This window comes from Megalops cyprinoides, chromosome 2 (genome assembly GCF_013368585.1).
Source record: "Megalops cyprinoides isolate fMegCyp1 chromosome 2, fMegCyp1.pri, whole genome shotgun sequence".
Taxonomy (NCBI): domain Eukaryota; kingdom Metazoa; phylum Chordata; class Actinopteri; order Elopiformes; family Megalopidae; genus Megalops; species Megalops cyprinoides.
The window spans coordinates 24,986,564-25,013,316 of record NC_050584.1 but is presented as its reverse complement, the minus strand read 5'-3'; the positions used below and the strand labels follow the sequence as shown (position 1 = coordinate 25,013,316).

At 46.0% G+C, this 26,753-nt stretch overlaps 1 protein-coding gene across 1 annotated transcript; it reads right to left on the bottom strand.

Moving 5' to 3' along the window:
* Positions 1–248: 248 nt before the first annotated feature.
* Positions 249–26,382, bottom strand: avl9 (AVL9 homolog (S. cerevisiase)). The gene is made up of 16 exons (XM_036522889.1): positions 26,148–26,382; positions 20,938–21,058; positions 17,546–17,631; positions 16,410–16,481; positions 15,546–15,635; positions 15,015–15,081; positions 13,653–13,693; positions 13,358–13,396; positions 13,064–13,133; positions 12,269–12,762; positions 11,453–11,587; positions 9,695–9,914; positions 8,582–8,699; positions 7,816–7,869; positions 1,455–1,543; positions 249–465 (listed from the first exon to the last, which is right to left on the bottom strand). The coding sequence occupies exons 1-16, from the start codon at positions 26,229–26,231 to the stop codon at positions 341–343; spliced, it is 1,905 nt and encodes a 634-aa protein (XP_036378782.1). The 5' UTR covers positions 26,232–26,382; the 3' UTR covers positions 249–340.
* Positions 26,383–26,753: the final 371 nt, after the last annotated feature.

Here is a 26,753-nt window from a genome sequence, read left to right as displayed (position 1 = left end):
GATATGCACGTTTAGCTTCACGGCTGCCGTCTCCCCCTTTGATCACCATCTGAGAGCAGCTGAAACTTGGAAACAGAGAGGGGGGACACTCGGAAGGGGGGAGGGGGGTGACCCCCCTGTAGAGTGTGAGTGCACGTATTGACAGCACTGAAAGGCCAGGAGAAAGTCCTTCTTGATGTCAGCACTCCCCCCCCCCCCCCCCCCCCCCCCCCCTTTCCCCCTTTCCTCCTCTCCTCTGGGGGGGGGGGGGGTCAGCTGACAGGGGAGACTCCAGCAGCAGCCGGGGGAAGAGAATGAGGAGGAGCGGGTGGTTGGCTGGGAGGGCAGGGAGGGGTGGCGGTCACGGTTTGGCCGCAGGGTGCTCGGGGCACGCCGGGCCGGCCACAGCGGTGGGCTGCGCCAGCGTGGAGAACCAGGAGGACATGGCCGACTTGGCGCTGGTCAGAGCTCCGCCCACTGACTGGCCTGTGGGTGGACAGAGGGGAAAAAAGGGACAAAACAAAAGATTAAGTCATCACTAACCAATCAGATCACTAAGGATGGGTTTGTGAGGAAGTGGACAAAAATCATGACAAAAATCATTATTTTGAAGGCCAGACTGAAAAACCAACTGATTCAGATGACGAACAGGAACCAGACGCTCTTATCCAGAGTGACTTCCACAGGTTACAGTTTTTAAATGTTACCCATTGTTACCCATTTATACAGCTGTGATTTTAGTGAGGCAATTGTGGGGTGAGTACCTCACCCAAGGGTAGAGCAGCAGTGGGGAATTGAACTGGCAACCTTTAGGTTAAAAGTCCTGGCCTGACTGTAAGGGCTGCAAGCCCCACTAGCAGACTGAAAGCCACACTTTTGTGCAGTTGCCCTGAGAGATGAAATTGTCCATCCCAGGTGTCAGGTCTCTTCTGGCCTCTGAGAGCTTGTATCATCTCTACCACATGCTACCTGTACCACCTGTATTGCTTGCTCCTTAATTACTTCTGTTATTAAGTTATGGATATTAATGATTTAGTGAGATTGTGATATATGGTAATGTACTGTATGTACCTAGCAACTCCCCACTTTTCTAAGCAGTCCAGTTGTTAACTAGTTAACTTGTGGTGATGCTTGAATGGCATTGTGCAGTCACTTGACGGTCTGGGAGTGTTGTTAACTAGGACTCACACAGTTGTTCATATAACCTGAATGGATACACTTCCATTCTCTTCTGCTGGAAGCTGCCATGGATAAGAGCATCTGCCATTACATTATATTACATTACTTGCATTTAAGAATGTAAGTAATGTAATATAATGTAATAATATAATGTAATATTTAACATTGCGAAAAGACGGAACTCCAGATTAATGAATGAACAAAGACGACAGGTTAATAAAGTAAAAACATTAATAGAGCCAACAGTATTTTGCTTTGCGGGAGCCCAGGTGCATGCGCTCTGGGGGTGTGCTCACCTACTGCCTTCCCCGTCTGGACGACGCTCCGGCTAGTGGTCATGACCGCGTTCCCCAGCTTCTTCCCCCTCTCGCTGTTCTGCACCGAGCTGGAGACCCCAAAAAAGAAAAAAAAAACCACGGGAAAGGGTGAGGACAACACCTTCATAAAACACTGATGCTGCTGATGATGTTGTTGACTGAGTCTTTAAGAACAGCAAATGTCCTCAGGGAGAGTGTTGTGAGAGGTGGTACCAGTGTCACTCTGTCAGCCCAGCGAGGATTGGGATACGCACTTCTACGCTGTAGAACTGGAACCAGGTTAGCTCAGTAGACCAGTTTTCCACAGCAGACATGGAACCAGGTTGGCTCATTGTACCCCTATCCCACAGCAGAGCTGGTGCCAGCCTGGCTCATTATACCCCTTTATACCCCTTTTCCACAGCAGAGCTGAAACCAGGCTGGTTCGAGCTGCATCCAAAGCAGGCTTACCCATTAAAGAACCATTGCTTTCAACTGGATTACATGATGCAAGAGCTAAGGCATACAACCTCACACTCAAGTAAGTCAAATTTATTTGTATAGTGCTTTTCACAGACATAAGTCACAAAGTGCTTTACAAGAGCATTATACAACATAGAAGAAAGAAAAACATAGAAGATGACGTGACCACCTGAGCCACGTGTTTAAAAAGAACAAAACTAAAAACACAATACATAATAAAAATACACAATACACAATAAAAATACACAATAAATACATAAAATGCAGACCTGGTGCATACAGATTACCCAAACGCCTGTCTAAACAGATGTGTCTTTAGCTGCCTTTTAAAAGAATCCACAGAATCAGCAGACCTTAAGGGTGTAGGCAGAGCATTCCACAGTTTAGGTGCAATGGCCTCAAAAGCGGGTGCGTGGGACAGGTAGTAAATTTAGCTTATTTGACCTAAAAGAGCGAGCTGATGAGTGAGGATGACGTAGATCAGTCACATAAGCAGGAGCCTGACCGTGCAGAGCTCTGTAAGGAAGAGCGAGAATTTTAAACTGGATTCTATACTTCACAGGAAGCCAGCGAAGAGATATAAGTATAGGGGTGATGTGAGACCGTCTATTTGACCTAGTAAGTAGTCTTGCAGCAGCATTCTGAATTGCCTGCAGACGATCAAGGGTAGACATACTAAGCGAGGAGAAAAGTGCATTACAATAGTCAATTCTGGCATCCGCCCACAGCAGGACATTCAGAGCCTGGATTTCATATACAGTTCAGGACTGAGCTTTTGAAAACTGAACTCATCTCCATATTCCTCCTCCCTACCTGGTTGCCTTCTGTGATCTAAACTGCATGCATCTTACTCTACTATTCTGTGGTTGTGTCTTCAGCCTTTAGCGGTAAAGCGGGAGGAAGCAATGCAGCCTGGCAGCTTAGCAACTGCGCCCGCAGATCTCCTGTAAGTAGGCTAGTGCCAGCAACGCTAACGGGCCAAGACAACACAGGACAGAAAAGAATGGAAACGCATCCAGCGCCTGAGCCAAGCAAGCAAGCCAGGTTCCAGCCCCGGAGAGAGAAAGGGGTGTGAGAGGGGCAGACCTGAAATTCATCTTGCCCCAGGGTGAGAGGGGCAATAGTGAAGGGGAAATACAAAAGTAGGTCGTCCTCTGAACACACGCACACACAAATGCACACACAAACGCACATTTGTAGCTGCAAGACGACAGTCCTTTGAAGGAGCTCTCAGGTAAGGCTGTGCGATATAGCCATCGAGATATATCGCATAGGAATTTTTAGCACAATAACGGCTATCCCCGGTATGTGGCGTTAGGTTTGTTCCCGTATGTTTTTTCCCTTTAGTCATACCTGATGTGGGAGCACACCTCCAAAGTTCAGTGAAATGCGTCCGGGGCAGAAAAATATCACTTGTATCTATATGTTGGTTAACTTACCTATTAGCTTTGAAAAACACATAGCATATGTTTTCACTCTTGATCTTTGTAGTCATGTGTTTCTTTCTACTACATGGAAGCAGCATAGTTATATCAACATTGAATAGATACGAATGGCGTTTTTTTCCCCTGGAAGCATTTCACATGGCCTCGGAAAACTGGAGGTGTGCTCCCGCATCAGGTATGACTAAAGGGAAAAAACATACAGGAAGAAACCTAATGTCACATACTGGGATAGCTGTTATTGCACTAAAAACAGCTATGAGATATATCGTGATGGCTATATCGCACAGCCCTATTCTCGGGCCAGGGGCAAACGCACGCACCCGGCTACCGTGAACACTCTAAACAAGGGGCGTGTGGCCGTATGACTCCGGTTGCCGCGATGGAGGGCACCATCCCCAATTTTTCACCAGTGCCAGTCCCTCGCTCCCACCCCACCAAGCCAACCGTTGAACCCAGTCGATCTGGGAGTCGGGGTGCCTTGGTAACAACCACCCCTGGCTGGCATCACCCCATAAAGCTGAATGCCACAGCCTGACCCAAATAAACATTTCAGCTGCTCACAATGAAAACAGATGAGCCCCCCCCCACCCCCCCCACCCCCTCACCTCCCAGCCCATCGCCCCCAGGACAGGCGCGCGGCGCACCAACCACCCCTCATGTGACTGTGTTTTTATGCTCCCTGTCCCGTAGTGGCATTGATGGGACGCAATGAACCAAAATAAACATCTATGCCCCCCTCCCCCAATGTCTTCCATGATGACATCAGCACACTTGCATGCAGGCATGCATTATATTAGGAAATCACAAGCACTTTTTTGAGAGACTGAAAGGTCTGTCTCTCCGCAACACCCCCTCCCCCAACGCCCCCCCTGCCCACCACCACCACCACCACCCAAGGAAGCACAGAACTCCCGCTCTCCCTCTCCCCAATCCATCACTGGAACTAAAAAGGTTCCATATGTTTATTGATGCAGAGAGAGAGGTTTCCTCTGTCACTGACTGACAGAGGAAACAAAAAACACTTCAGCTCAAGCAAGTCAGCCGTTCCCGGGGCCGGGTAATTGACTGACAGATCGACCAATCAGGCGAATGAAAGGAACCGCAGTGTAGTCTGGTCAATTAGCCAGTTGACCTCCGCGGGTATTGGGGGGGGGCGGGCGATGGTCCACCTTCAGGACCTGAGATGGGGCTTTGTTCCTACAGTGCATCTGTCAGTGACGGGGGGAAGCCTCAGCTTGCATCAATAAACACGCGCTGCCACTCCAGGTAGACTGGAGAGCTTCAGCAGTAACTGGAGACAGCCTCTTCAGTGGTGCAGTCTGACACACACACACACACACACACACACACACACACACCACGTTACAAATATACATATACACATTGCACACAATACACACATACACATGGTGCAGGCACACATACACACACACACAAGCATGCAGTTATTACTGAATGCATACACTTGTATCCACACTGTTCTCTTGTGCTGGAAGCTGCTCTGGATAAAAGCGTCTGCTAAATGAATGTAACGCAATGCCCAAAACACACAAACACAAACAGTGTGCACACGCAGTGCAAATGAATGCATGCTGCACCCACATGCACCCACACACACCTACACACACAAATACACACTTACACACACACACACTTAGGTATGTAGGCACACACACAAACACACACTATGTGGACTCAGTGAATGCATCAGTGTGGGCGTTCAGAGAAAAGCATCTCTCTGATATGAGGCGGGGAGGGGGTTAACGGGGGGTTTTTCAGACCACACGGCACCCCCTCTAGCCCAGAACAGTGGGAGCGCAGACGTCGATGATCCTCGGGACAAGAGGAGGTGCTTTATCGACCATCAGCCTTTTTGCACCCCTTAACAGCTTGCAGATTTCCATAGCAACAGCATCAGAAGGCCTACAGACTGCTTCCCTCCCTGCTCAGCTCCTTTCCCCTGCACCGGCACCGCCACTCTGCCGTCACTCTTCACTCTAACTCTCAGTGAGGGCTAGGGTGACACACTGAGAGGGGTGCTGAGAAACACAGCGGTGGGCTACGCACTACTGTCTCCACCCTCCCACAGCCTGGTCCTCACGGGGCACAAACCTCCATTCCGACCCAAACAAGGGGGGACACAGGTGCTACTCTGGACACGTGCACTGTGTACACTATGTGCATAAACGTGCATAAAAAAAAACATTTATGGTTTCCATTTGGCATATGAAAACCAACCAGGTAGAAGGTTCCAAATAACTGCAGGCTCCTGCTCTAACACAGACGCACACGCGTACATGCTTCAGGGTTTGAACTATGGTGAGCACAGAGAACCTACAGCACAGCACAATGCACAGACCCTGCAGTGTTTAATACACACGTCACAGCTGCCCTGCGCTCCTGAACACCCAACACGCCAGTAGAGCCCGAAAGTTCAGTCCGAAAGCCCATTCTCACTGTCCGTGCCAGAGCCTTTTATGCGAAGGCTTAGCTCTGCCATTATGCAGCCTGCATCCCTTTTACAAAGACAGAATTAAAAAAAACATCTCCCCTTTCCTCCTTTTACCACACGCACTGAATACCACCACAGCGTCACCGGAACTGTGGCATCGGCCAAGGAAGGCAGTTCTAGTCAAACGGCTTCATTCTGTGCCTCCTTTATTTTTTGTATTTTTAAAGGATGTTTCTGAAGTCTCTTTTCTCAGGCTTGAGCGTGACAAGGACCAGCTGGTTCACCGGCCACCTCTCGTCGCGGTGGGCTGGGGTGGGGGGGGGGAGCTGGAGGGGGGCATTCGCCCCGTTCTCACCAGAAAGCTATCAATAGCTGAGCGCCGCGGCGGACACGCAGTGCAGAAATATGTTGAGCGTAATCCTAGAGGGCGCGTTGAAGACGGAGCAATTTAACACTGCCCATATTGCCTTTCCGCCGCACTTCCTGGAACGACACCCTACCCCTGTGAGCTGGTGTTGTTTTTAAGAATGAAAGCCTCCTATAATTAATGGACGTGGTGAACCAAATAGGATCCGATGAGTCTGTATGGCAGCCGGTTACAAAACAATATATAAACATCTGCGTTCTGTAATCTAGTGACTGATATATGGTAGTATATTTGGCCTCCCTTGTCTAGTCAGGTGCACAAGTTAGCTCGTGGCAGGGCTTGAATACTGTCATTGAACTTGAATGGATACACTTCTGTTCTCTTGTCCTGGAAGTCGCTCTGGATAAGAGAGTCTGCTAAATTAATGTAATGTAATGTAATGCCTGTAAAAGAGAAGAGCAACGGCCCTGAAGCCTGTGATACTGTATGATATATATCTTAATTGCTTTTTGAGGAACTGAGCACATTTAAAGTCAATCTGCCTATCGGTCTACAATTGCATCACAGTCAAAAAAGGTTAGCAGATCAAAACTAAGCTTTTTACAAATCACTTACTGTGTTTAAGATTTTGTTCACCCCTTTTGATGTAATAAACTTCTGCTCATACCAAACTAGGATCACAAAAGCTCATTCTTCTCTATACAGAGCCGTATGCATAGCTGGGAAGATTGAGTAGTAAGGCTTCACCTGTCATCTCTGTATCTCTGTCGTTTCTTCAGCATGACCCCCGTGGGCGGAGGCTTTTTGTCTGACATTTTGTGTGCTTATTCCAGACAGCCAGAAGGAACCTGAGGGCTTTACTTAGCACCTCTGCTCCTCACAAACCCCATTCTGGAACACATATGAGCCTCAGGCTGCCTCCTGCTATATTTGCAGTGCCGGGGTGTACAAGGTTTGGTACCGCGGGACAGTTGGGATGTCAGCAGGGACGACACAAAAGCCCTGTCACACAGAAAAAGGGGACGTTCAGAAGCTGTGGGGCAGTCCACACCAACGCAAAGCCAACAAGTTGAAACTCGGCACACGTTTGAAGACCGCCAACCGCTGTCGGGGCCGTGTTCACGACACCGCGCCGAGGCACAGACATCCGTCTGTCCACCCAATCCCGAAGCGACACATTCCAGCTGAATGAACGGTCTGTCAGAGGCCTGCTCTGATAGGAGATCCCCTGGCTGGCCGAAAATAAACAGTGGTAATTGGTGGAAAGATCAACACAGCAGTCAAACTTACTCATTCGCGGCTTCGCAAAAAGCTACATGACATGGCTTCAATCAGATATCCAGCGAAATACACACACACCCACCATCTTAAAGGTTTTGGTTGACATGTTTACTGACAAAAGCAACATATGTCTGCTCATCGACTTGCCCTGTTCATACAGAAACTTTATGAGGTGCATTTCCTAACATCACCACAAGAGGGAAGCACTCTGCATATTTTTTCTACAGCTGCCATTCCTAGAACACAGTGCCTTGCATTTTATCAGATCTGTGTAAAGGTAATCTAATATAATGCTGATTTAGCTTTGATAAACGAAATGACATCTGTACTCACTGTGAGAACCTTAGTTTTACGTCAGCAACGCTGTACTGTCCTTGGAATGGATGACTACAACAGAATAGAACAGAAATAATTACATTTACATTCATTTGCCAGTTAAAAAACAGAGAAATCAAGACATTTCTTGACACAGACAGCAAAGCACTTCATATTGACACAATCCATGTTTTGCATCAATGTTACTTTTGAATTTGTGCAATGTAACCATCACATCTTTAATGAATACATTTGGTTTCAGGTGCCAAACATTTTAACACAAGAGGTAGGTTGTTATTAGCCTGCCTCTTTATGCAGAAATCCACAGCCAAAGCAAAGTTAAAGGTCAAATCAAAGTGAAAATCTGTGCAGATGCCGAACACAAACTTTTTTCTGCAGAGTGACATCAGCACAAGGGAACATGATAATCAGCACATTATTATGATGTAATACTGAGGCAGTCATGATGGGTTCCATACAGCTCCATCAGTGGTACAGCATCTTTCTACCCAGATTCAAACCTACAACTAGATACGGGTTAGCAGGGCTTCAGGAGTCCCAAAATGGGTGGAGCCCTCATCTGCTATCACTCACTGATCTTAACCAATGAATCAGCGCTCTTGCCATGGCCAAGCCCTTCGATTGGTTCATACAAGATTTGGCAGCATGTTAGCCACTCCCTTGTCAGCAAATCCACATGTGGTTAACGAACCTTTGCTCTCCCACTACTACCCACAATCCCTTCTGGTCAAGCGTCAGCCACAACCCCCCGCAGTTCACTTACCCTGGGGTGACCTCTGACATGGCTGGGTGCTTGTTGCTGTGCCACACCCTGTAGTTGTGTGTGATCCTCCAGGCAGAGATGAAGGGGACTCCATAGTCAGCCAGCAGCTTCTCGTTATCTGCGGAGACACCAGGGGAGGGTGAGGTCACTTCCTCTGCCCGTCTCTTAAATCACGTTCTAATGTCCTCTCAAGCAGCCCTGATCCAGTCCATAGACTGCACCATTTACTATATGTGTAGCACAGTGGTAAGGAGCAGGGCATGTAACCAAAAGGTTGCTGGTACCATTCCCCATTGGGTCACTGCTGCTGTATGCTTGGTTCTTAACCTACAATTGCTAAATATCCAGCTGTATAAATGGATAACATATAAAACTGTAAGCTATGTAAGTCACTCTGGTAGAGAGTGTCTGCTAAATGATAATAATGTAATGTGCATCCTCTTCCTGTACGCAGCTGGGGAAAATAAGGTGCAATGCCTCACCCAGAGGACCAACAGAAGCTGTCAGTACAAGAGCTGAACGCATAATGCCAAAGTGCACCTTGTACAAACTCGCTGTACCACTGAGCTAATGACAGAGCTAAAGATTCAGTGTGGCATAGTGATAAGGAGCTGGGGCACTGCTGTTGTACCCCTGGGCAAGGAACTTAACCCACAATTGCCTCAGTAAATATCCAGTTACCCATCACATAGATTGATAAGCCTCAGTATATTATCCAGCTGTGCAAACAGATAAAATTGTAACCTATGAACACTGCTCTCGTAAATAACAATAATGTAATATGTATATACACACACAAAGTCTTCAGGACGGCAGTGTAGCATAGTGGTTAAGGAGCAGGACTCGTAACCGAAAGGTTGCTGGTTCAATCCGCGCTGGGACACTGCTGCTGTACCCTTGGGCAAGGTACTTAACCCACAATTGCCTCTGTATATATCCAGCTGTATAAATGGATAACATTGTAAAGAACTGTAACCTATGTAAGTCGCTTTGGATAAAAGCGTCTGCCAAATGAATAAATGTAAATGTAAAACCTACTTCAGTGATTGTGCTGGAAGTTTGGACAGGTCAGTGAAACCATGGGCCCGTGTTATCACTCCCTGAGTGATGTACCTTGCTGTAAGGTGGTGGAGAGCAGGGAGTGGAGGTAGAGCCCGAACTGTGCCCGGATCCACTCGTCCCCGCCCTCCCAGCCCGTCCCGTCCAGGAAGACGTCCTCGCGGTTCTCCGTCACGTGCTTGACCAGGTAGTCAGCAAAGCGCAGATCCGCCGTGGTCAGGCTCAGCAGCTTCCGCAGCTCCGGGTCCTGGATCTGGATACGAGCCTCCTCCACCTGCCAGCAGGGGGAGACGCAGGGAGGAGCTGAGGAGGAGGGACTCGTACACATACAGACACATTCATATACACACAAACACACACGCACACAAGGAGGAGTGACACACACACACACACACACACACACACACACACACACACACACACACACACACACACAGCAGAGCAATCATGTGACCAGCCCCCCGAGCAGTCACACAGAATGATTACATGACCAGACCCGTACACGTGAACACGCACACACACAGCAGAGTGATCACGTGACCCGGCCAACACTTAAGCACACGCACAACAAAAAAAAATTGCATGACTGGACTACTACACAGTAGCACAAAACAGTGGAGAGGTCACATGACCAGATCTACACGTGCGCACGAACACACAGTGCAAAGGTCACGTGACTAGACCCGTGACACGCGAGCGCACAGAGCTGAGCGCACGTGCGCACGGCTCCCCAGCACAGTGCGAGAGTGTTCAAAAAGGTGCTGCTCATCCCTCGAGAGAAACTGCCATCCCTCCACACGAGCATCCCCTGCTGCAAGAGCGAAACATGAGCTAACACCTGAAGTAGGCCACGCAGAGGTGGAGGAAACACAGACCGAGTGCTGTACAAAGCACATGGGGATGCACGTGACCGCTACAATACTTCCACACTTCCACACTCCGCTCCTGGGGACCCCACCCCACCCCCCGGATGCTGGTGCTCATTCCAGCTGGGCTTGCAGTCTGTTTAGTTGAGCTGTTAGATGAACACTGTTCCCCATTGGACTTTACCTAAATATGAGATCTTAATTACGGTTATAAACTGTTGGAAATATGTTTGCGCTAACAGAAGTACACAAGTTATTTCTATTCAAGCCCCTACAACAAATTATTAATACAATCTAGTATTTATTTTAAATTAATAAGAATTATTACATGGAGTTTAGAACAAGATATTGAACAACTAATTAGGACAGCTGTACCAAATTTGTTCAAGGGCCAGATATTCTCAAAATTACAAAGAATTCACAAAGAATTTACAGAAGACTAAACACAGAGATGTAAATTATTCAAATACAAATCAGTACTCATTTAACAGTTCAATCAATCAAACCTAAATATGAGAGAGCTCAGCTGGAAAGAACACAAGCATACACAGTGGGTTCCCAACACTATGACTGGGAAACACACAAGAAACAACAGCTATTACTTTATAGACTTCTAAAAGCACATGTATATTTGTACAGCTATGTTTATGTCCAGACCTTATGGGACTATTACAACAATGGAAGAAGCACAAACTCATCTGAAACAGGGCTTTATGAATTAATTAAGAGTTAAAATGAGATTAAAAGCAGCAGTTTAATCCAGTCCAGAGTTAGAGACTGTTTGAATATGTACACGTCAGTTGAATGGGCTGTGGGCCTTGAGCTTTGTATCTGTTATCTAAAAAGAGAGGTGAGTGTTGTCTCTAGAGACGGAGCATGCAGTGGAGTGAGAGAACAGGAGAGAATGGGGAGAGAAGGGGGAGAAGGAGCGAGAGGGAGAACCAACCTCCACCACCGCATCACTCAGGTGCCTCTGCTGGCGGAACAGGATGTTGGTCGCCCCGGCGACAAAGCCCCGCACGGTCACGTCGGACAGCAGGTGGTGCTGTTGCAGAGCCATGTAAGGCAGGCAGAGGTAACCCTGGCAACACACGTCATCAAGGCGTCATGCCGCAGCTGAAGAAGTTCCCCCATCAGCACGCGGGGCTGACCGGGGTGAATCAGCAGTTTGTGGAAAGATTAGAGGCAGCGTGTATGTGCGTCTGTGTGTGTGCATGTTTGAATCACACCCATACACTCAGCAGAGTCATGACCACAGCAGATCAGGCCTGGCATTTCACCATCATAAATCACATGAAGCTGTCAATCATTTCAGGCATTCACTTTATCGAATATGAGTCTTCCTACTGTGAAATGACTGTGAAATGCTAGTTACAGGGAGAATCTGAACAACACAGCATGTAAAAAGAGTCAACCATGAATTCAAGCTGCAGAGACAAAGTGAGTATGCAAAACACTGCCTGTAAAATCTTTGCAAGATTTAATCTAAATACAGCTCGCTGCTTAAACCTGCAATGCAACGGTAGTTTAGATGTAAGCAGACAAAACGCTACAGCACAACAAACTAGCAATATACACAGTGCATAGCAAAGTTATAAATAGATGGTGGTTTTCTTGCTAAACCAAAATACACTCAAATTCAAGCTGCTCCTCGCAATATGAGCACATTAAAAGTGCAGCTCCGATAAGAGTAAGTAGAGATCTCTATCCACAGGCAGTGCAGTGTGTTACAGAGGTGTGTGAGGTGGGTTTAGGATCAGACCTTGGTGAAGATGGCCAGGGGCTGTCCGTACTGGTCCTCCTCCAGGCCGGACACCAGCCCCGGGGTGAGGACCGTCTGCCCGCTGGTGGACTGTGGCTGCACGGTGATGGGCGGAGCCGGCTCGGGTTCGAAGGCCTCAGGGAGCTCCGCTGCCTGCTCCTTCTGCTCGCCGTCCCTGTGGTTCCCCTCATCCAGCACACTGGGGTCCAGCGTCTCCCAGTCGCTCTCCGACGACTCTGGTGACGTGCGCGACGGCGGCTTCAGGTGGTGGTTGTCCCCCGTCGTCAGGGGTGGGGCGGAGCCTCCGGCGGGCTTCTCCTCCTGGCCTTCCCCCTCCTGGCCCTCCAGCTCCCGGGTGGCGTCAGCGACGTCAGTGACGGAGACGGAGACGAACTCCTCTGAGCCGGGGACGCCCACGTGCAGGCCTATGTCCTCGGACACGCTGCTCTTGGGCCGGTAGTGAGAGGAGTCGGCCAGGCCGTGCTCAATCATTCCTGCAGGGGGTGGAAGAGAGCGCTGTGAAAACCAGGACACTCCCCCCCAACAGTTTGAAAACAAACACTGATATCACGAGGACCAGTGCGGTCATAAAATTCAGAATGCTTGCAGCGAACTACTTCTGAGGAAGCATACAGCTCACACACTCATATGATTGTGTTTGACAAATTTCTACAAACAAAAGCTTCTTTTTTTAGATTTTTGTTCCTCATAATAACATCAAAAAGAATAAATTTAGGATACTTTTGTTTTTTTCCATTGAAATACAGCTTTTTAATACAATATTTAAGGGCTTACCGGGAAAAAGTGACAAGACCGTCATGAGTGCTCCTACTAGCCTGTGGACTGGAGACACGTAAAACAGAACCTGGAAAGACCAGAGAACACCTAGGTCATTCATGGTAACTAACAGCCCATGGAGAACACACAGGGTCACTGGACCACATGGAAGTAAATCTCTTCACTCCAGACTTCTAGAGTTGTAGGTTACATCCAGTCACACAGCACTGTAGATTTGTATAAAAGAGATCTGCTGAATGGCGTGATGGACTACATTACATTCAAATATATATTTGTGTGCATATTTCTCACCTTCTTCTCGAGCAGGATGAGTTTGAAAAGTATAAGGACCTGTGGAGAGATTAAAAAAGTGTAAAGAAAAACCCAAAAATCCCTAACATTGTAATTCAAATGAGGAGTGTGTGTGTGTGTGTGTGTGTGTGTGTGTGTGTGTGTATCTGTGTGTGCATACATACATATGTGTGTGTGTATGTGTGCTTGTGTGTATGCGTGTGTATGCACATTCACAAAGTAGACCAAAAGTTCCTTTCATTCAGAGCACATGGTTGTTTCTCTTGTTTCTAAATTGGTGTTGTTTTAAGATTACCTTGTGGCGAAAGTGCAGTATTAAATCTCTTGGGGACAGGCCTACAGCAAGAGAAAAAAATCAAAATCAACAGGAAGGAAACTGAAATATGTTTCTTGCAAGACATATTGACCTTCAACACTGTAAATCTCCCAGACATTCTCTGACCCATTCACAGCTAGTTCTTTGCTGGAGCTATTGGGGATACACCCGGGACCTGAACAAAAGGCTCACTGCTGTCGAGCCCAGACCCCATCCACCAAACCCTCCACTACCTGCTTGTGTGATTGAGGCAGCTTTCAGTTGTCTCAGCCTCAGCACAAGCCTGCAATCGCGTGAGTGTGAGAGGAACACGCAGTACACAGAAGAGCTCACAGCAGCTCTAGATTAGAAACAGCATGACTGCATTTGCACCAGTGACCCCTGCGAAAGTCCGCAGGGGGGAAACCTACAGGGACGTGCCTGGGTCCACACAGGCTCCCAGCTGTCTGGGCAATCCCACAATTCACCACTGCGGCCCGTATACAGCGTCCTGCATTAACCACGCAGCGTTGGAAGAGCTTGGCTTATTCCTCTGGCCCATTGATATCGGGGTGTTTAGTGGGAGTTCTTTCACATTACATCACATCATTGTCATTTAGCAGATGCTCTTATCCAGAGCGACTTACATAGGTTATCCTTTTATACAGCTGGATCTTTACTGGGCAATTGTGTTAATTACTTTGCCCAAGGATACAGCAGCAGTGCCCAAACAGAAACCTTGCATTTATATGCCCTGCTCCTTACCACTATGCTACACTGCCAGCCCCACATCACATGACATCAGAGCACAGGTCATATGTAAGGTCACACCAATTCCCCCATGTTCTTTCAGAGGTAAATGAACCTCAAGGTAAAGCAAGAGAACACAGTTTATTGTTTTATCCCACATTTCATGGCGGCTGACAGAGAGAAGCATAAGACTTTCAAGAGCACAGCTGGACCAGCAAGCTCCTCCTGTTCAGCAAGTATCCACTAGTCATTAGTGCACACATACTATAGCTGTGAATAATGCATGAGTCATTATTCATCAACTGTGATTTGAGGTATGCCATTTCCCAGGTATGCAGAATACAAAACAGTGTACTGCTGTGGTGGTACATGAGGGAGAGTGCGGGGGGAGCGTAGGCTCCAGACCTCCTTCAGCACGTCGCTAACTACCATGCAGTTTTCACATAACTCAGGTTGCACAAGTCACTGACCACAAAGTGACCTATTGTGTCAACACAGCTGACATGGGACTTCCAGCGAAAAACAAATGCATTAAGCAAGATAGGTTAAATCTGTTGCGAGTGAATGTTCCCATTTTTGTGTCAAACAGAGAGGACTGTGGCAGATTCTCACCCAGGTAAACTTGTGAACCCTCCAGGGCTGTCCCTTTGAGGGACCCGTTCATGTGTTCGTACAGCTCCTGTAGAGAAACGGAGAGAGACTACATTCAGAAACCCCTGCACTGACGCGACCCTCATACAGGAAGGTCTCTACAGAGAAAAACCACACTTTAGAACGCTCTGCACTGGCATGAACCTCACACCGTAGGGTTTCTACAGAGAAAGTTGACATTTCAGAACCCTCCCACTGACATGGACCTCATATATTAGAGCTGGTGAGTGACAGAGAGAAACCACCCACCTGTACACTTTTAACAAACTCATCCAGTTCTTGCAAAAAGAGAAAGGCCATTAATTAGAAAATTTCCTCTCAGAACACAAGAGATTTCACACAGCAAAAAAGACCACTCAGCCACAGTCTCTCTGAGCCTTGATGTATACACACCAAGCAAAGTGCCTGAAATGTCCACAGCAGATAAGGCCACTATGGTCTAAAGTATTCTCTCTCTTCAGACCTCAAAAAAGTAATGAAAACTAGTCTTACCTTCAGAATAGATATCTGGGAAAAATCTTTTTCTTCGAAGTAGGCATGTGTGATGAGTTGTAATTTTGCCTGGAGCAGGCCGTACAGGGGCTAAGAGGAAGAGACAAAAACACACTCAGCTACTGGCCATGTTGTTTTTACAGAGAAACCTACGATTCATCTGTAGTATAAATACGCACGTTAAAATGACAATGGGTGGCTAATTTATCGCTCTATTTACACTTATCTACTTAACCCTCGTTGCCATTTAAAAACCGAAGGGTAAGCAGATATTTGAGACCATCCCTTCCACCCCACCAACTCAGCTGCTCCTTCTGAATGAGTTATGGGAGCGTGTTTGGGATCATGAGGGTCGCACTGCACCCTAGGGGCTGGCCCCACCCACCTACTGACTTGACCCCCCTGGGAGAGTGCCAAGGAATTCCAACAGGGTGGCTCATCTTCAGCTGAACCTCACAGCTGAGAGGAGGTGACTGCGTGCTGGACAGAGGCTGCCCCTTCCTGCTCACCACTACACTGCGCTTCAATACAAATGTAGTGGGGGCCCTGCCTGGAAGTGACTGTACTGAGTGTTTAAACAACTGGACAGTTTTTCTGAATCAAGCCACAGTGTTCCACACTGCCCCGCCCCAGCATTAAACCCTGCGTGCTCAGACCCTACGCATTCAGAATGGCGCTCAGGCCCATTCAGCACTGTCCCACCCAAGAGTTCAAACCCTTACCCTTGCGGTCATGGTCCAATTGACCATGACCAGACTGGAGATGTTTTCACTCAGAGGCTCACCAGTGGCTCATCTGGTGGAAACACCCCCGCCCCCTCACCCCAACCCCAATGTGTTTGCGTGGCACAGTCACGTGACTCACCACTCGGCTGAGCACGCAAACGCTTTTCTGCACCGTCTCCCTGGTGACGTCAGCCTGACGAACCTTCAGCGCCTGAAACCAAAATACACAGGCACGTGACACAGCGGGAGCGAACGTTTTCGGCTGATGCAGTCGGTGGGGGCCTCCGCTACGGGCAAAGGCTACCCTCCAACAGCCCCGTTCGCTTAATGTAAGCCCTGAGCCATTACATTATTGTCATTTAGCACCCTTATCCAGAACAGCTTACATACATATAGGTTACAATTTTTATCTGTGCATACAGACATTACATTACATTATTGCCATTTAACTGTACTCCTCTTCCCTGTTACAGGGTGTTGCTCCAATGCACTTTCACTCCTGACTCTACACACATGAGGAGAGATGTGATGTGTGAAGGGAGAATACGCCGTGCTATCAGCCCTCGGCCATCTCTGGGAAAAATGACTGAATTGTGTCAGACGTTACTGGACTGCCTGGATATTACATAAATCCCATGAGCAGAAGTCATCTGCTGCCTGCTCGCCTTTGGATGTTTTCCTCACCAGACATGTTTAATTAATGTCTGTGCAAATGTTTAACCTGATCGTAAACATAAGGCATCTACATAAGCATGTGATAGCACCCTTATAAAAACAGCACTAGTGACCTCACTTCCTGACGCAATGGGAGTTATACATATAGATACACACACACACACACACACACACACACACACACGGACATAAACACAAACAAACACAAAGTCACATATAATCAGGAATCTACTTATCTTACGTCAAATACCACTATTACTGTTATGATTTCATAATGTCCATTTGTAACCCTGCTTCAGAAAAAAAAAAATCACTTTGTAAAGGCAATGTCAGTGAAGCCCAGTTTGAATCCTGATTCTTCAATCTTGGAGCTCCAGACTTCTCTCTCAGGGCCAAACCTGTTCAGCCCGGGGCTAGGCTAGCTTTCCTCCCCAGCCGAACGGGGCGGAAAACACTGATAACAGCACAATGGCAGCTACTCCTTTCTTGGAGCGCATGACACAGCTTAGAAAAACAGAGACAGTGTTTGTTGCGCAGCTGGGAGATTGGGGAGAGAGGAATCTGCTGCTCTGTGTGTGGCTGAAAAGAAGCAGGACTGACCTTGGCCTCTATCTGCCGGTAGCAGGAAACCCCATAAACGCACTTCATGTCTCCATGCAGGGGTGGGAGGTGAAAGTAGACGGTGTCTGTCAACGAGAGACAAGAGCCAGGTTCAACACCACTAAAGGGCACATGCACAATTACACACTCCAATAATTACTGTCACATGATCTATAATTATTTCCACATTTCTGCACATTCATTATGTGTTTGACACTGTTCAAAAGAACAGTTATAACAATGCAGCGAGCTTTTACTAATAAAACATTTTCCCCGCTATAATCAGCAAGTGTAAAAACCACCACATTTATGTGTTAAAAGTGCCTGTAAGACACAGTAATAATTCATAAATGATGTGTTAATTATTCCTAAAAGAATCTGAGCACATGCAGCAAAAAATCAGCAGTTGTGAAAAAAATCCTAAACCTGTAATGACATTGTGTGCTGAAAGCACTAAGTGCCATGCATTTATGCTGCTCAGTGGGTTGATACACCATGTTATGCGATGTGATTGGCTGCAGCTGACATCATGTCATCTCTGTGGGACAAGAGTGAATCACACAGTGCTCCAACCAAGCTGTTGGAGCAGGTAAGGACAGCTACTTCTCTGTCCCTGGAAGCACAGAAGGGTACCTGAACACAAAACACTACTTCACAGGTCACAACAATGTGTAATCTTGTATAGCTACATTTTTCTCTTTAGGGTTAAATACACACTCTTTTTTCCAAATTCAGGTTCTTCAATCTTCACTCACTATGAAACATTTCTGGGATTTTTTTTATTTCCAAGACTGCCTCATTCAGAGATTTTAAAACAGGCACACGAAGATGACTCAGAGTACATCAGCTGACTAGAAATACTGAATGGAATCTTCAGTTCACATTGCAGAAGTTGAATTCTAAAACCAGCTGTCACGACAGGCAAGGTATTTCAAATGGTGCCTTCTGTTTTTGAAACTAGAATTTGTGTGTTTGACCAAAATCCTCTGTCTGCAGCACACATACAAACACACACTTCCCTTTGGCAAACTGTATAATCACACAGTAGTTTTCATGACTTGGAGGCAATCAGTCCTTACCCTTTATGAGTCTGGTGATGATGAGACCTATAAAACAGCTAATTTGTTGACAGTGTTGTGCACCATAGAGCTTCCTCACCTCTTGAACATGGAGTATCTTTTAAGAAGTCTTTTAAGAAAAAAACATGCAGAGTTGTGTTTACTGACAACTAGTGAAGCTGGCATGTTTTAAGAGGCACGATCCCGCAGTGGGAGTATCAACCAAAGAGCGCTACATACAGAAGTGTTTCACACCACACATGGAGGTATATAACTCCATTTAAAATTTTCTTCAAGCGTGGAAACTGGATCTGTACAACAGGTGGCGTGGTGATCAACCAAACACAGAACTATAAATTCAAGCTGCATTTCCCTGAAACACCACCACTAAAAAGAGAACAAAATTGTGTCGTGATTTGTGTTGCTGTGCCTCTGCCATTACGCCAGCACCTCAGTGCCTCACTGACAAACTCAAATCAAGGTTGTATGAAATCAAATATTTCACAAAGCTGAGACTAATTAACAGCTGCAGATCCATCCAAGCAAGCTGTTTTCCTGCTATGTATCCAGGAAATCAAGGTCTCTCTTTTTTTAATTTGGTTTGAGTTCTTTTGCCTTTACAACTCAATGGTGCAATTACCACCAACATTACACTGAGGGTACCAAGAGTGCTATCCTATTTTATTGGTCCAAGGCAAAAACAGCAACAGCCAAAACTGCAACAGCCAGCAGGCACAAACTAACACATCAAGAAATCATTTTATAGCATGCCATAACTAGTGAGGGAGCCCATGAGAACGGATATCACTCACGGATATCACTCAGCTACAGTTACACATGTTAAATTATAAAATCAGATATGTGAGGAATATTCTGACTGGTTATGAACCTGCTTTATGGAAAAATTGGACTGCATCTTTGGTCCCACACCTCAAATGAGGCGTATTAGTGGGAAAACTGTTTAAAAGATGGTTAACACTGTATATCCTCAGCTGTATGTTCCTATTAAATGGGTAAACACAATACAAAGCATTGCATGATGGGAAAACAAAGACCACTTGCCAGAGGAGCCCAGGGTCAGGCAGGTTCAGGGCAACACCACTGAGCGCATTTCTCATTGCGACTTGAATTCCCAGTGTTTTTGTGTCGTTCTTTGTAAAGTTTTGAACAGGACCTGACAAAAGCATTACGTTTTTCGGGGTAAACATATGCAAGAGATTACAGATATCCTTTCTGGGAACTCAGAAAAGATTCAGCATCTCTGGCCTTGTCACAAACCAGGAAATGAAAACCGCAGAAATAAGTGTGTCCATCACATAGCATACATATACAAGCGGAAGTTTATTTCACAGGCCTCTTTCTGAGTATTTAAGGAAGGAAGTGACTAATATACCGGTGAAAACCTATTTTTAATTTGTATGTAAAGTCGAATGGTGGGTGTAACTAACACTCTCAATCAGCACTAATGACAAATTTTATAGTCACTTGCAGTGTGCCTTCACAGCAAAAGCAACAACATAATATTTGAAAAGACGTGGGCATCTACAGTTCTCAAATTCTCTGGAAGGAAAAAAACTTTGGGAAAAGGGTCCCCAGGAGAAGCTTTACAATGAACAGAAGACATTGGCACATCCAGAGGTTTAAATTACATTACTGTCATTTTGCAGAAGCTCTTATCCAGAGCGCCTTACATAGGTTACAATTTTATCAATTTATACAGCTGGATATTTACTGCGGAAACTGTGGGTTAAGTATCTTACCCAAGGGTACAACAGCAGTGCCCCAACGGGGAATCAAACCAGCCACCTTTCAGTTACGAGGCCTGCTCTTTACCACTTTGCTACACTGTTGCCAGAACTGTGCAAATTTCCAGGTGCAGTTTCAAAGGAATTTCCATATACTCTGATCCTGAAAAGATTTTGGTAGCAATGCACAACAAAGGACAGCAATTCAATCTAAGCAGGACAAAGTCCTCTCAAAAGAACCATGCTCAGGCTGAAATAATGTTTCTGCATGGCTGAAATGAATCCATTTAACCCCCTTCATCACACACACTTTGCAGAAACACATTCTGATTAGTTTCAGGCTTCAACTAGACCCATGCTTTCAATTATGACAGTAAGCCAAAGTATTGACAGTTTTTTTTTTTTTACCAGAAAGCGCACACAGTGCACTGAAACACACTGATGCTGTCAGTTTCAATGTGGGGCAAACAATGGAGTGAAAAACGGTAGGGTGACGGGGGGAAGGGGCAGCCAAATACAAAACAGGACGGACGAGAACAGAACCGGTGTGATGTTTCTGGGGCAGGAGGGTCAGCCCAATCGGTCTTACCCTCTTGGTAGTTGTGAGCTCCATCCGGCAGCGCCAGAAAGGGCAGGTACTTCCACTCCTCTGGTAGGGAGCTGCTGTCGTGACTCTCCTCCGGGAGGAGGGGCGGGTACGAGAACTCCACCTGCAGGAGGCAGAGCGTGGAAGAGTGACAGAACAAGAGAGAAGACAGACAGAGAGGGAGGTGAGAGAGAAAGAGATAGAAGACAGATAAACAGAGCGAGAAAGAGTGTGGTAATAAGAGAGAGCAGATAGGAGACAGACAGACACAGAGAGAAAGAGTGAGGGAGAGAGAGTGAGAGAACAAAGGAAAGAAGACAGCAGACAGACAGTCAGAGAGACAAGTCAGAGAAAGAAAGACAGAGAGAGGGGGAATGATGCATCAGTCAAGGGTAAACCTGCCAATCCAAACCTTTTCTACACTGGTTTCAACCATTAAGATTACAGACAGCTTAAATGCTCCCAGCAGGGTAAAGCTTCCAATGAAGTATGCTAGCGCCTACACTCTTAGGCTAGCTGAATTCGTTTACTTCCAATGGTGCACACAGAACCAGAAAAAGGGGCATTTTAGACTTAAGGGACCTACACACTTGAATGGTAATGACCAACATTCAACACACAAAATCTCAAAGCACCTTTTTAGGACATGTTCTTGCAAGTGAATGTTGCCCCTTTGTAGTGCCAGTGTACATGTGCTTGTCTGGCCTTTCTCATTAGTACGTTATTTGTCACATTAAATTCCCATTTTACAGTCCTTTGTTTTTGCGGATATATTATGGAATAGAAACATATTATAGGCGTGTCACTAAAATAATGATCTTGCAGCGTCATAACTGTTTTAAAACATACTGCAGTTAAAATTATTTCGCTAACTGCAGATGAAGCGCTGTGCATGCAGTCCAGAGGGTCGAATAACCATAATCTTGGCTAACGGCAAAACCTGCAGTTTTTTTTTTCAGGACTCTGCAACAGAGCTGTTGAAGCGCTAATACTTGTCAAGACTGGACAGATTTACTGCAAAACTCTTCCTAAAATCCCTTGTACTGCAGTCCTGTTTTTACTTATCCCCTGCTATCAAAAGACCCAAGGCACGTACTGTTAGGCTTCGCGGTGCTTACGTGAATGTTTTTTTCATTAAACTCGAATCGACAAAAATCATTCTTCAACATCTTCCACGGGTTCCCCTGTGAGCGCTAAAGTGTGCGCCTGAGCTGCGGGAAATCTGCTGATTTCAGCGCGGGCAACCGTACAGCAAACTGCCGACATAACTGGACGCATCGGCGGTACTTTTCTGCAGGGGTATTAGCCGCTGTATCTGTTTCCCATTTATCAGCGAAGCGCTCGCACAGCAGCACTTGAGCGCTATAATATGAAATGCGAGCCGTTTCATTTTCTTTTTCATGCAGTACGACTCCCTCGGGAAACACGCTGAAGCGCCCAGAGCTGATTTGGTATTGGCCTGCAAAATTAAAGTTTCGTTTTATGGGAAAAATTGACAGGGGTGAATCATTTTTGTTTTAAAATCTGTTTTCCACAGGGCAGTCTGGTAATCATACTTTTCTATCTATCCATATTTCTATCAGCCTATCAACTACAGGACTGTGTGTGGGTGTGGGTGTTATGACCACAAAGCAGGTTTAACTTAAGGAGGACACCCAACTGATTTACTTGTGTGGTTGGCATTGGAAAAACCATCACAAATACTCATTGCAAAGAGAGAGTGAGAGGTATGCTATCAACATCGAGTAGGAAAGGGCTCTCCACATGCTGGCCAAATGAAACTGAGATGTCATTTGCTTCTGAATATTCATGACTAAAAGTGCACTGTTAGCTGTTGAGGAGAGTAAGGCTCTGGTCAGAAAAGCCTAAGTTAAAACAGCTTTCTTCAGCTTTCAATCCTCAATACAACGTTGACCTTAACAAAATCTACTGTAGGCCCCTCACACAGTTTGCAAATACAAGCTCTTGGAGTGGTTAAGCAACAGCCACTTTTGCTCTTCATAAGATCGCACAAGATTAGCTCTTTTCCTCCCTCCCTCCCTTTCTCTCTCTCTCTCTCTCGCTGATCAAATCAGCTTTATTGGCAAAAAGCCACTGTATTGCCATAAGAACATGTTCAGTAATTGGGATGGAAAGAAAAAAAGTAAATGGCAAAAAGAAGTTTGCAACAAGGGTATAACCAACACTTACAGTAAAGATAATGGCAATGTTAGCACCTATGTGTGTTGGCCTTATAACATGCTGTTACTCACCCTGCCACATACCAAGCTGCCAATGTTTTGTGGGAGATCTGTATTTAAAGTTCATCAAAATGATAATCGCTCATTTCAAATATTTTTTTTCCCCAGTGCAGGAGGAAGTGCCTCTCTGTCTCCACCTCACAGTAACCACACACCTTCTCCTCCTTCAGCAGCCATGACTCTATGGCCAGGCTGCGGTCTTTGTGCTTGATCAGTATCTATCTTTGTTTTGAACCACTTTCAGGTATTAACCACAGATATTCATCAGCAATGGAAATCGGCACAATTCTGCCCTACATGCTTCATTTGCATTATTCGGATTATCACCACTTGTAAAATATATTACATTACTGACATTTAGCAACAGCTCTTATCCAGAGCAACTTACATAAGTTAGTTTTTTTTTTTTTTTTGCAAAATTCTGCATGTACAACTTCTATCCCATTTGGTGTAGTTGCTCTGAGTGTCCTTCCCTCTCTCCCTTTCATGATACCAGCCTGTGCATATAGTTACCAGGTGTCCAGGTGAGGGTGTGTTCCAGTCACCTGTGCCCCTGGGCCACAGCAGGGTGACAGAAGAGCACCTCACAGCTGCCCAGCATGTGACGGGATCAAATTTCCAAACACCCCTCCTCCTCCTTCTCCTTCTCCTCCTCCACCTCCACCCCTGCCAGGAGAGCTGAACAGATGGAGGGCTGGCGGAGAAGCGCAGGCAGAGACAAACCTAATCTTCTGATACTCTGAGGGAGGTCACCGCCCCCTCTCAGGTAACAGTTAATACCCCACTGTCTCTGCTGGGAACCTATTGCCTGAAACAAATCTATCTTCCCAGACACACACCCCATCACAACACCCCCCCCCCCCCCTTTGTAATTACGATAAAGGGTTTACAGCTGTGACAGGCCAACTGTTGCTCCATGCATCCCTGTTTCCCAGAGGGCAGATGGTGGACAGAGACATTGCTGGAAGGAAGTTCTCTCACAGATACAGCATTTAAGTGATCCCTAACTTAGGGTAGGGCTAGAAAAGTGTTATGCTCACAGTCACTGGTTTGGGAGTGTTGTTAGCCTGGTCTGATACTCTGTTGCTCATTCAGCTTGAATGAATACACTTCTGTTGTGCTGATAGTCACTCTGGATAAGAGTGTCTGCTAAATGAATGTAATGTAATGTTTAAGACCTATAACAATACTTGCAAAGTGCATTTGTGTAGTTGTTGTACAGTGTATCAGCATTTGTACTTAAGAACACAATGACTAAAGGGGTTTTTTATAGAAAACAATTAAGACACAAACTTGTTCCATCTAAAACGCAAACCATCAAATTAATACTGATGCCAGAACAATATGTCATTACCGAGAGGGCAGAGGTAGTTGCAACACCTTCGCAGAATTTTCGCGCAATTCATGTGGAGGACGTCGGCTTCAAACTAACCAGTGAGAAGAAGCTCTTGTGACTTTTATCGACGTTTCTCCTACGATAATGTGGTGTGAGAGAGAGAACGCTTCTGAGCCTTGTCACCTATCTCTCTTCCTGCCAGTCCACTCTAACTCATTTTCTTCCACGTTAAAATTACAGAATGCAGCGTTTCCACACCTCAGAAAGATACTGCAGGCGGATGAGAGGAAAAAGGGAAAAAAGACCGACCTTGCATACGTCTTTTTGCATTAAGTGTTCTTTTACTAAAAAAAAAGCTAACATTCTGATTGGAACTTTTGGAGCTCTCATAAATGAAGGTGAAGTTAAGTCACTTGAATGTTTTTCCCTTTTAAAAGGTACGAAGACACCTCCCAAACACCACAGTCTAATCAGGGTGTGCTTCATTTGGAAATGCCAATGCAGTTAAACATTACCCCGGAACTGTCTCCGAAATTATAAAGTGCCTGAACACAGCCCCGATCCCTGTGAATTCTCCGCCAAGTACTGTAAATACCAAATCTTCGGAAAACAGAGCTAGTCTCTCGCACACCTTTATCATCCTATCTAAAAATAGTTATATGCGTTATGCTGTTTGTTCAGCCAAGCAACAGGGAATGTTCGAATATGCATCTCTTTTTTGCCTTGGTCTACAAGGAAGTGACTTAGAGAGTTCAAGTGATGAAGCGTGGATGAATCACATGCTTATTTTGTAAGCAGTGTGACATCAAAATCAAACCAAAGATTTCACTATTTATTGATGTCATTGGCGTGAAGGAAACCCTTTCACAGGGAGTGCACTCCAGCGCGGTCATTATTCTTGATGTTCATTAGAACCGAATGCTGCATAAGTGTTTCATTTCGCCATTACATAACGAGCTTCTCCTGCGACCCTGAGGCGTAAGGCAAACGTGGAATGTCACTGGCACGCATTTCTGGCAAATTTCAGATCACTGTCCCCTTACAGTTTCACTGTTTTTCCAACATTGTGAGATGACAAGCCAGCGTTATAATGTGATCACGTAGTTAGCAGGTGCAACAGGATGACAAGCTGTCTGCAAACAATGTTATGCTGTGGACGCAAGTCGATTATCATCCACGCCTCTTTTCTAAACAATATGAATTATTCTCTAATCAGCTAGCTGCCTAGCTATCTAGCTAGATAACTAGCTATTCGTTGCCAAAGACTCCAGCCTTCCCTGCTGCAGCTTACTAACGAGCTAGCATGCGAGATTGATCGCTGCAGCACAAAAAACAAATTTCTTTCATCCCTTCATTTCACGACCTAACACTGGCCATCTATGCAAGTATTAGTTAACAATCTAGTATATAGCTAGCTAGTTTGGTATGTTAGTCATCGTACTGGCTAAGTACATGACTAGCCACGTTTTGTTTTCAAAACACACTGGCTATGCAATAAGCAGCGCGATATATCATACTGGCTACTGTTACCCCTGTGGCACTGCAATCTGTTTAGCTAGCTAGAGCTAGGAAGCTCTCATAAGGTCTTGAAATAGCTAGTTAGCTAGCTCGCTAACTTACATGCCACACGAGCTTACCTGACAGCCCTTCTTGTGATGAAATCCGACCACCACGATATGCAATACGGGTCCCTTGGGTTCGTCTTTGCCATGCGACTCCATGGCTCCAGTTAAGTGACCGCTTATTATGTGTTGTTACTGAGTTTGTGGGCTCGATTCAGTTCAGAAACCCAGAAACACGGCTCCAGCTTTTCCCCCGGATTGATGGCCGCCCCTGCTTTGCAGTCACAAGCAACGGGACTCCGCTTCCGCCTCGTTTGACTGAAAGATGTGGAATGACGTCATTGAAAACAATATTCCCAGCTACAGGCGCCCTCGTCTGGTTATTGTGACGCAAAAGTCAATATCGTACCTGATATTATTCATTTTCTCATGCACAATCTATCATCAACCCGAAAAAGTAGTTAATGCAAAAGCACTCATTTCAAAATCATCATGCTAGCTAGGTTTCCAGTTATTTTTCTGAAATACAAAGCACAGCTTTTGCCGAGCTGTTGCTGCTAAGCAAGCAATTGCAATATAATTTGCCAGTTTGTGGTGTTGGCCAGTCAGTTGGATCTCGGTTTTATTGTAGCTCGGTTTAACACTGCACAAAACACAGCCGGGAAGAGACTTCCCGGGGCG